This window comes from Malurus melanocephalus, unplaced genomic scaffold (assembly GCF_030028575.1).
Source record: "Malurus melanocephalus ecotype Western Australia unplaced genomic scaffold, MMel_1.1 scaffold_1451, whole genome shotgun sequence".
NCBI classification, from domain to species: domain Eukaryota; kingdom Metazoa; phylum Chordata; class Aves; order Passeriformes; family Maluridae; genus Malurus; species Malurus melanocephalus.
In genome coordinates, this window is record NW_026624683.1 from 1,593 (window position 1) to 12,953 (window position 11,361).

Here is an 11,361-nt window from a genome sequence, read left to right on the forward strand (position 1 = left end):
CCTGAGCCTTTTCCACCTCCATAACTTGATCCACCCCCACCATAGCAGGATCCACCTCCTCCAGAGCTTCCACCTTTTCCCCCTCCAGAGATCGGCCCTTTTATGCTGCTTCCACTGGTACCACCAGAGCTCATTCCTCCCTTCCCACTTTTTATGCCTCCAAAGACTTCAGTAACTCTGGCATTGTGGTCAATTACACCTGTAAGAAACGGAAAATACGTTTAATTTATTATTTTTACCCCAAAAAAAGAATCTGAGTGGGTCTGGTTTATGCATTATCTTTCTTACTCTGGTGGTCATGAATTTATCTTTCAAGGGGACAAGAAGAATCTCCATTAGCAGAGATCAACGTRTGGAATATTTTCTCATTTTTCTGGGGTTTTTGTGTTTTTTTAAACACCATTTATGTCTTATTCCACCCATTAACACTCAGTGCAGCCCAACCTTTACAAAGGCCAAGACTGTGTTTCCTTCAGCTTTCTCAACTTTTCCACAAATTCGTGGATTAGTTTCTATTTCCTTCCTTTCTGCCCTTCATCAAACAGATCTATGGATTAAATGAGGTGTTTCCCATTTCCTCCAAATTTGGTGGGAATTAGCCAATAATTCTAAAGTCAATTGTTACATTAATGTGTGTTCACACACAAACTCCTCTTTGCATCCTTTCCTGAATTAAGATGGGGGCCGTGAAAGTTTGTTCTGATGGTGTTAAGACCACAAAGTAGGAACAGTTTTCTTTAAAAAAACCCAAATAAAATCCTTGGGATACTCACAGATTGTGGCTGGTGATCCTTCCTGGATTCTGTGGAGGAAAAACGACATTGAGGTAAAACAGCCAAAAAAAATCAGAAGTAAAATTCAGGTTAGGCTTTATCAATGATCCGTGGAAAGGTGATTCCTCCTAGGCTCAGTCCATCCCAGAGATCCCAGATCCACGGACACGCTGCTTGGTCCGGGTGTTCCACCCAGGATGAATTTTGCCCCCACCTGTTCTCCTCCTCCTCAAGGAGCGAYCGATACATGGCGATCTCAATGTCCAGACCCAGCTTCACGTTCAGGAGCTCCTGGTAATCACGGACCAGGCGAGAAAGGTCATCCTTGGCCTGTTGGAGGGCTTTTTCCAGCTCCTGGAGCTTTTCCTGGCCGTCCCTGAGGGCTGAGCTCCCACGGTGCTCGGCGTCTTTAATGGAGTCCTGGAGGCTGGAATTCTGCAGAGGGAACAAAGGGAATGTCAGCGTGTCCCTTCTGTGGGGAGGATTTTATCCTGGAATCATGGAATAATCATAGTCAGAAGGTAACCACAGGGATCTTYGAGTCCARCTCCTAKCCCAGCACAGGAAAACCCCCAAATCCCATCATTTTCAAACCCTCCTGGCATTCCTTGGAAATCAAAAGGCTTTCCTCAATGACAGAATGCCRAAAAAGCATAATACATGAATTAATGCAATTAAACCCCAGTATAGATCCCCARAATCTAAATCTGCTTCATTTGGAARAGAAAGCTTCATCCCTAATTKTGCTRCACTGASATCCTGTGGAAARGGGKCTTAAACCATTGAGTCCTGCTGGAAARTATCAGCTTTACCCTTTTCTTTGCAATTTCAATTTCTGGTCGGAGTCTTTGAATCTCCCTGGCGAGGTCCAGGATTTCCTGGTGACTGCTCCTCAGCTGTTCTTGTTGATTCTCCCACATGTTCTGCAGGTCCTGGTACTGATGGGAAGAGGACAAAACACATTTTAGGTTTCTTTTCCAATRAGGAGATTTGTGTCCCCTTTTCCCTGGTGTCCACTCACCCTGCCCCGGTACATGGCATCCACTTCGGCCATGCTCCTCTGGGCCATCCCCTCATATTCYTTCTTGACCTCCTCGATGATTCCATCCATGTTCAGCTCCCTGTGATTGTCCATGGACAGAACAACGTCAGCGTTCCCAACAACCGTTTGCAACTGGGACAGCTCCTGCRTGGAAAACCAGGTTTGGGATTTTAACAGTCTTTGTGGTCAGCCAGGTCATTCTGAGGAAAAAAAAATAGGACCCTCTGGCTGATTTCCCACTGGAATTTGTCCACCTGCAGCCCTCAGTTATTGCTGTACCCCCACCACTTGTAATTGCCAAGGTCCTCCAGCCTTCGGGACACACCAGACCCCTTTTCACTCACCAAAGGCCAAGGATAATTAATTCTACCACCCAAAAAGTCCCACTCAAGCAAAATTTCTGGGAGTCTCCAAAAGATGGGTCCTTCAAGACCTGAGGGTATGATTTTAGTCACTCACAGCTGCATATAARCACTGGAGGAACTCCAGCTGCTGCCTCAGGATATCCACCCGGACATCAAACTCCATTTTTCCCATGTAGGCACTGTCCAGTTCCTGAAAAACAAACCAAAACGATCAGAATATTTGTATTTCGTTGATCCAGATGCTCCACTGAAGTGCAATTCTTGGGATATTTCCATAAATCCTTCATTCCTGGGATCAAATAGTGGCCCACGGATCTTAGATTTTGTTTGAAAAGCAATGGGAACAAAGGGAAAGTGTTTAAGATGAAAAAATTGGCCAACTGCAATTGGCAACTGAGTACAGCAAYTGCAGCAATAAAAATCTGTTCCTGGGGAACATGAGAAACAGGAAAACACCATTTTTATTCATTSTTCTAATAAAAAGTTGCCTAAATTTTCTTTTCTCTGATAGTTTTTATTCTTCTAAGCCATCAACAGATATTATTTAACATTAAAACAAAATTTAACCTGTATTGGGATTGAGTAAATAGAGAAAAACCAGGACTTCTTAGACTTTTGTCTTACAAAGGACTGATTCATTCTCTAGAGGAAATAATTCCTCCTCAGTCTTATTCAGTTACTTCAGTTAAAATTAGACAAAGCTCGGAAAAAAAGTTCAGCTTTTGAGAACCTTGGCAACCACCCAGATATTGTTTTATTTCCAAGGCTTTGATTTTGCTCAGGGTCTCAGGTTAATTCACCTTTTTAAGCTCCACAAACTCCTCCTCCTTGGATGTGCGTTTGTTGATCTCATCCTCAAATCTGGAGGAAAGAAGGAGGTAGATTATGATCTATTATCTAYTATTAATTAATCTATTTAATTAATCTATCCATTATCTATCATTATCTATAATAATTTTATAAGTCAAGTGGATCAGTAAACAACAGAAAYACCCAAAGACTGAATGTGTCAAGTATTCATTTTACCCTAATTGCAATTTCTGGCAAGTGCAAACCCTCTGCAGGGAAAGGCACTAAAACATTCTCATAAATGGGGTCAATACAGATCGGTCCTGAATTTAGTCATTCTGAATTAAACTTTCTGTTTTTCAGGGCTGTGGATGGATGTAAATCATCCAAGCCAGAAAAAGTGACAACTCTTCCCAAGTTGACCCCAAGCTCAGCTCTGTCCCTCCCCACCAGAGCCCCACAAGTGGAATCCTGGGTCACTCATTGCTGGGAAGGAGGGTGGAGAGGAGGAGTCTGGGAAGGGAAAAGAATGGGAGAGATCATCACAAACTTTGATTTTCCTCTCTTTTTTGGGAGTTCAATCATCACCAAACTCTTCCAGCACCAAAATCAAGCCACATAATTCCCCTGCACCAGAGCAGGGCCAAGAAACTCCAAACTCCTGCAGATGCAAAGCTGAGCTTTGCCATCCCAGRGCACAATGAGCATCACCTGGGAAAATCCCAGCACCTGTTTTCCCAGATTTGTGTCTATTCACCTGTTTTTATAATCCTCAACAAGCTGGAGCATGTTGTAAGCTTCRGGATCCAGCTGCTCCTTTTGGCTCTGGAGTGTCTCAAGCTGCCGCTGCAGGTTGGTGATGTAGGCTTGGAAGAAGCTGTTGATGTTCCTGCTCTCCTCAGGGCCAGAGCTTTGCTGCTGCAGGAGCTCCCACTTGGCCAAGAGTGCCTGGTTCTGCCGTTCCAGACATTGAACCTGGAAGGAAAAGAGATCCCAGAATGTCTCCAGTCAGGGTCTCTGCCTTGGGAGAGCTGGAATGTTCACCTGGAGAGGAGAAGGATCCAGRGAGAGCTCAGAGCCCCTTGCAGGGCCTGGAGGGGCTCCAGGAGAGCTGGAGAGGGACTGGGGACAAGGGACAGGACACAGGGAATGGGGTCACACTGCCAGAGGGCAGGGATGGGTGGGATATTGGGSAGGAATTCCTGCCTGTGAGGGTGGTGAGACCCTGGAATGGATTTCCCAGGGGATGCTCTGCTCCTGGAAGTGTCCAAGGCCAGGCTGGACAGGGTTTGGAGCAACGTCTAGTAGAAGTTGTCCCTCCCTGCCCATGGCAGGAGCTGGATGAGCTTTAAGGTCCCTTTCAACCCAAATCACTCCACAGTTTCTGTGACATCGACCAGGTGATRACCTGGACACCAAAAAGTTTAGGAGGGAAAGAAAGGGGTCACAGACACACAGATTTTTCAGGACTACRGAAACTTAAACCTCCTGAGTGTGACCAACACCTCTTGTCTGGTAAAACAGGAAGGCCTGAAGTCTCCATGTGTAACAGAGAGAAGTGGAGACAGAGATATTTCCCAGATACCACCGGGCTGGACGAGCTTTTGTGGCTGATTTGAGCAGAAGCAGAAGAAAAGACCAAACTGGAGAGACGGAAAGTCACGAAAGAGGCAAAGATGGACCACCCTGAAGAAGGGAGGGCTTCCAAACCAAGGAGTGATTTGATAATTGAGAGAAATCAAATTCACTTGCAATTTCTGGCAAGTACAAACCCTCTGCTAGAAGAGGCACTAAAACAGCCTCTTCCTGCGAGGTCTGCTTTTGCTTGAGAAAAAAAAATATTAACTCTTCAAGATGTTCATCAGCCATTTTCCTGCTGGCATCAACAACCTCCAGGCACTGAATGTAGGCATGGAATAAAGGAATTTATACTCCCAGAAACCCCTTTCCTCAAAAGAGGAGTGAGTCAATTTGTCAGTGACATCCTGGCGTTTTATTGTCGTGCCACAAAGGATGACTCCGGGATCTTTATCCCAGGGCTAAAAGTGATTCACACAGCGGCGTTTACAGCGACCTATCGGAAACTTGGGAATTCAGCCGATGCTGGGATTGGATTTTTACGGGGAGAAGATGGAACATGAAGGTGTCCCCATGACTCACACCCACCTTGTACTCCCCCTTCCCAGATAACAGCCCAAACTCAGGAAGGACTCACCTTCTCGATGAACGACGCGAATTTGTTGTTGAGAGCCTTGATCTGCTCCTTCTCATCCGAGCGCATTCGCTGGAACTCCGGGTCCACCTGGAGCTCTATTGGCCTCAGCAGGCTGGTGTTGACGTGGACCTCCTCAATGCCTCGGAGAACTCCAGCCTGTCCCGATTCTCTTCCAGCCCCTTGTGCCCCTCCTCCAAACACCTCCCTGCCTGAACTTCCTCTGTAGGTGCCACCAAGCCCTGTTTCACCACCTTGGAAAGTTCCCACAAAATATCCTCTTCCACCAAAGCCCCTCTCAGGTTGTCTCCAGCCACCAAACCCAAAGCATCTCCCATATCCTACTCCTTCTCCTCCATAACCTCCACCAGCATAGACATTCCTGAACCCTCCGAGGTTGTGGACGCTCCTGCTGCCATACCCTTGCCCAAACCTCACGAATCTTCCATCTCCACCACCCAAGGTCCCACAATGAGCGGAAGAAGAGCTGAAATTCCCATCCCCGTATCTGGAGAAATATCGTCTCATGGCAGCACTTYCAGGTGGGAGAGTCGGTGGAGGAGGTGGTGAAACAGGAGGAGAAAGGAGAATGAAGGATCCTCAGCTACTCCGGACGAGAATGGAAGTTCTCCTTTATACGTTCTGGAGGAGCTCRTCTCCATTCCATGGTAATTAGCACGTGTCTAATGTTGTTATTGGGTTTGGTTCATCAGGCAGCAATTAATGGCCGCCCGGAGGTCGGATAAACACCAATACCAGTGGAGCAGTTGTGAAATTCCCCAAATCCTGGCTGACTCATGAGCTTTGCTGATGGATCTCCTTATCTCATTAGCCTCCATTTGTAATTACAGTTACCCCTGCTCATCCTCTCGTTCTCTCCCGTGTTCCCCCACCTCTTTTGCCATTTCAAGGGGSACAAGACCTTGATGATCCTTGGGTTTGTCTGACCTCCCTTGACCGCATCCCCAGGAGCACCTACTGCCCCCTTTGCTTCCCATTCCCACTTTTCCCTCATTCCCAGAACATCCCAAGAGTAACTTTTGCTTCTTACAGGGAGAGGGAAGGTCTGATCTGCTCTTCTTGCTCTTGGCATAAAAAAATAGCCCATAAAACTGAAATAATGTTGAGAGAACAAAAAAATATGGAATCTGATCAATTTTACCTCGAAAAAGGATTTCAATAAATCCACTTAAACAAGTGGATGCAGAGCTTACTTGCTGAAAAAAAAAAAAGTTCAGAGATAAATTCTAATCATTCAAACTATTTTTAAAATTATTAATGATTAAATTAGGTCACTTTAGGGAACAGGTGATCAATCACTTCCACAGAGAAGGACTCCTGGCCCTCCTGCTGGGGTTGTTTTGCTTTTCTGTGTGGGGAATAGTGAGACCATGGACTAAAACTCCTTGTAGGTGAGGCAAGGTTTAGCTGAAATATCCAATACAGAACTGGGATCCAAGATTTTCTAAACTAAACTGTCTCACTGAGCACCTACCTGATCCATCCCTCTCCCCATCTCTGTGCCAGACTCCACCTTTCCTGCATTCAGGGGCCACGGACACATGRAAAAGCATTTGGGAGCCAAATCCTGCTGCTGGCATTCCCGCATGGAGGCTCCAGCCTGGATTAATTTCTTGAGAAGACACCGAGATGTGGTTCCTCCAAAAGCACTTCTGGAACCACCTCCCCACGGGAAGAACCTCCTCTTTGTCCCCTGAGTGACTTTAGGAGGAGCTGGACTTTGCCTGGCAGGATCCTCTTCCTCCCRAAGGAGCTGGATGAGGCCGGGCTGGGAATCCATCAGTTATGTAGAGGTTCTGTGGTCAGGGCTGGGCAATCCCRGCTCCATTTGGAAAGTGCCTCATAAATACTTTAAATTAGGGGTTTGTAGCAAGAGGTTATTAAACCAGCTGGAATATCTCGAAGTGGACAAGACTTTGGATGCTCAGCGAGGCTTTTCTCACAAGGAAATGGTGTTTTCCAGGAAAAAAGCTGAGAAATCCACTTTTCCCTTACCAAAATCCCCTCCCTCACCCCACACCAAGAACATCCAATTGGTATCTCAGGCCTTCCATCTGTGCTAATTTTGTCATTAAATTTTACTCGTTAGCTACATTTCCTCAAGAGATTTGACCAGATTTCCTGCTGAATTTCCCCCTTTTTATAAAGCTGTATAAAAATCTGATTTGGATTGAGMATTCTGTGTCCTGCAGGAATTAATAATTATGGTGAACATTAAAAAAAAAGGTGCAATTACCAGGATTTTAAAAGGGAGAGGGGGGGATGGAATTCCAGAAGGAGATTGAAAAAGTTGGAGCAAGGTGAGGGTCAAACTCTTCTCCCAGGTTATGAGTGACAGGAGAGGAAATGGCATCAAGTGGTACCAGGGAAGGTTTAGGTTGGATATTGGGGAAAATTCCTTTTTGTAAAGGGTTGTCCAGCCCTRGCAGAGCTGCCCAGGACAGGGGGAGAGTCCCCATCCCTGGAAGTGTCCAAGAAATMTGTGGATGTGGCATYTGGGGACAGGGTCAGTGGTGGCCWTGGGAACTGTTGGACTCGATGATCCCAACCTCAATGATCCCRTGACTCTGCAGGGCTGGGGGTGGCTCTGGGTGCGATTCCCCTCTCCACCCCTCCTCTTCCCCTTTGGGCAACGCTCCAGGTAATCCCCATGGATCATGGAAGGAAGTGTTGTGACCCTGCAGCATGAACAGAAATGTTGTGACCCCACAGCTCCCTGCAGAACACCGCCGAGAGAGGYGTCCATCCCAAAATCCTGCCCCGTGCAGCAGCTGAAGCCAACCAGGCAGGAATTCTGCGCTTTTTGGGGCAGCCAGAGCCCAGAGCTGGCATGAGGGGAGCAGCCATCCCACCCCACGTGCCGTAACCCCGAGCGTGGGTGGCTGTTGTGGTCGGATCTGGCAGAGGCTCAGCCTTGGCAGCGCATCCCAACCACGCCTGGACCTGTCGAGCTGGCTCCAGAAACAGGAGCGGATGGAGGGGGAGCTTCCTGTGATTCTTTCCTCTTCCTGACACAGCTGGGRCAAAGTGATCACAGGTTCATCCATCATCCTTCCCGGGGAGATGGGTTTTCACGGGGTCAGGGTTTTACAGCCGCAGGATCAACCTGGCTCTTTGTCTTGGGGATTTTAAGGGTAAATTTAAATTGCATCCCAAAACTTGTTCCATTAAAGTTGTCCGTCCAGGCCACTTGTGCAGCTGTTGGAGCAGGGGCTGAGGGCCCTCGTGTTGTTCCCCCAATCCAGAACAGTCCCTGGGGAAGTTCATCCCACCTGGAGAAGCTTCTGAGACAGCAACACGAGTGTGGCTTTTTGTGGGAGGAGACCACCAGGATGGACACGTTGGAAACACACAGAAATTCACAAACAGACCCAAACTGGAGCTTTTTGAGCACAGCTGGGRCAGGAACGTGCCCAGMTGCACCACCCTCATCCACCTYTGTCCACCCTCAACCCAAACCTGAAATGGGAATAATGAATCCCAGTTCTCAGGCTCTAAGAAACGCCTCGACATTGCCACAGGATGGTCTAAATCAGCTCAAAATAGKATCATGGAATGGTCTGGGTTGGGAGGGACCTTAAAGCTCATCCCATTCCTGCCATGAGCAGGGGCACCTCCCACTGTCCCAGGGTGCCCCAAGCCCCATCCAACCTGGTCTAGGACACTTCCAGGAATGGAGCATCCCCTGGGAAATGCATTCCAGCCCCTCCCCACTCTCACAGGGTGGAATTCCATCCCAATATCCCACCCATCGCTGCCCTCTGGCAGTGTGACCCCATTCCCTGTGTCCTGTCCCTCCATCCCTTGTCCCCAGTCCCTCTCCAGCTCTCCTGGAGCCCCTTCAGGCCCTGCAAGGGGCTCCAAGGTCTCCCTTCCACCAGACCAGGTCACTCCAAGCTCCATCCAACCTGTCCTTGAGCACCTCCAGGGATGAGACAGCCATAAACTCTATAGAAAATAGAAATAAAAAGAACTAAAAGAAAAGGGGAGAAAAAAACAAAACCTGAAATGACTAAAATCCAACAGGTGTCTCAGAAAACCAGATCCCAAATATAAATGAAGGATCTTTGCAAGCCCCACTGGTAGAGCGGAGTAAATAAATAAGGTTATCAATGCACTTCTGACTATTAAAGTATTGCCAGAGACATACAGTAACACAAGAATAAATCCCGTATTTAAATTTAATAACTGCCCCCATGAAGGAGATAAATGAGCACTGAGAGAGATCTTGATCTCCRGCTGTTGAAATTCCCTGCATAATTAGGGCCCTCAGTCACTTGGAACTGGGGCTGYGATGACACAGACACACTCATAAAAATGCCTTTAGCCCGCAGACTTTCCTTTTCTCCCCCCTCCTTCCCCAGCATAACCACAACCTCTCCCTGTGGTCAGTGGAGGCAGTGAGAATTCTGAGAAGAGAAAAAAAAAAAAACCTGAGATAAATATCAAAAATCTTTTTGTTTTTTTTACAGAAAAGGAGGTGAAATGTTGATACTCGCCCACAATTTATCCTATTTTAAGCCTGATTTCCCAGCTGCAAGAATATATTGTTCTAATGATGCAGATATCCCACCGTGATCCCACACCCATGATTTAGGGGACAGGGATATCAGATGGAGTTTCCCTCACACAGACTTCAAACTGGGTGAGACTGAAAGCTGCTATTAAACAACAGAAAAAAAAAATCCTATATCAGGGAATTTTATAAATTTTATAAACCTGTACAAAAATCTGACTTGGACYGAAAATTCTGTGTCCTGCAGGAATTAATAATTATGGTGAACATTAAAAAATGGTGCAATTACCACGATTTTAAAAGGGCGGGAGAGGGGAGGGAATTCCATGAATTGTCAACACTTAGTGGTAAATAGTGAAATTTTCTGCTGAGAAAATTGTAACTAGAGGTGGTCCGGGAAGGCCCTAAATTGGAGGGATTTCTGCTGTGCAGACAGAAAGAGCTTGGGCAGTTGGGAATTATTTTGGGGGGGARATCTTCTTTTGCCTTTGTTGAAGTTTTATGGAAATGCTCCATTGGAATTGGCTGGATCCAGGGTGGGGGGACAGAGGGAGGGGAGGGGACAGCACTGGTCACTCCAAACAGGGAGGATGAGGAGGAACAGGACCTGCCACCAGGTCACTCCATCGGGATCTGCTCCGAAACRTGGATGGAAGGAATCAGCCGATGGACATGGGGATTCCAGAGGGGGAGGGATGACTCTGCTGTCACCAGAATTTTATCTGGGGGACAAGGAGGACATGACTCGATGGAGATCARGATCYSTGGGGCAGCACRGAACAAYCTGGCAGAGGTTGGAACCAAGTCCRAAGTCCAGAAAGAGGGAGGGAAGTGAAGGAGACAAGGGCTGGGAAGCTCTCGAGAAGCAGGGAGAGCTTTCCCAAGGCCAGAAATGTCCCTGCAGGGAATGGCCACAACCTCTCCCTGTGGTCAGAAAAGAGAGGAGCAGATTCTGAAAGGATGAAGGAAGAGAAATGTCAAAAACCTGGTGATTTTTGCAGAAAAAAAAAGGGGGTGAAATTCCCCAGCGATGGCTTTCGATTGGAATTTTGGCTTTGAGGTGGCCAGAGGAAGCTTCCAGGGTGGGTTCCACCCCAAGTGGGAAGGGAGGTCAGCACCTCCAAAGTCCCAGTGTTGTGTCCCTGAGGGGACAGCTTTGGAGAGGCTCATTTGGGGACCAACAACACGAAATCTGACTTTAACTTGTGATCCCGTTAACAAGGGACTGATGCCTCTTTTAATCTCTTTTAATAAAGGGTTTATGATTTGGGGTTGACAGGAAGATAAACAAGCCAATAACATCCTCAATAATGCCCTTGATATTAAATCATCAAATAAAAAACAACAGAAAATAACAACATAATTACGATACCGGTTAATCTCCTCTTTCCCCYGACAAGAATGTGAAAGTTTATTAATTAAATTGAATATAATTTGTAAATACACTTGAAGCCATTTTTCTATTGCTGTTATTACTAACAATGGTGGCAAGTGGACGAAGGAGAAGCTCATTAAATTTTTTGTTTAATTGGCTAATGCCAGGTATCAGCCTGTGATCCCTGAGAGCTCCAACAGGCTGAGCACGTCATGGTGCCTCCATACACAGCTGATGCCCTCGGGCTCGGGTGGAAGGTGCTGGAACA

General features: G+C 46.9%; 1 protein-coding gene across 1 annotated transcript; it reads right to left on the minus strand.

Moving 5' to 3' along the window:
- Nucleotides 1–4: 4 nt before the first annotated feature.
- On the minus strand, nucleotides 5–5,856 carry LOC130586996 (keratin, type II cytoskeletal 1-like; the record flags this gene model as incomplete). Its single annotated transcript, XM_057387945.1, has 9 exons — nucleotides 5,185–5,856; nucleotides 3,727–3,944; nucleotides 2,981–3,041; nucleotides 2,275–2,370; nucleotides 1,795–1,959; nucleotides 1,586–1,711; nucleotides 988–1,208; nucleotides 774–802; nucleotides 5–199 (listed from the first exon to the last, which is right to left on the minus strand). Coding segments are annotated over exons 1-9 (1,636 nt in total), but the record flags the coding sequence as incomplete, so codon positions are not given.
- Between the last annotated feature and the right edge of the window lie 5,505 nt (nucleotides 5,857–11,361).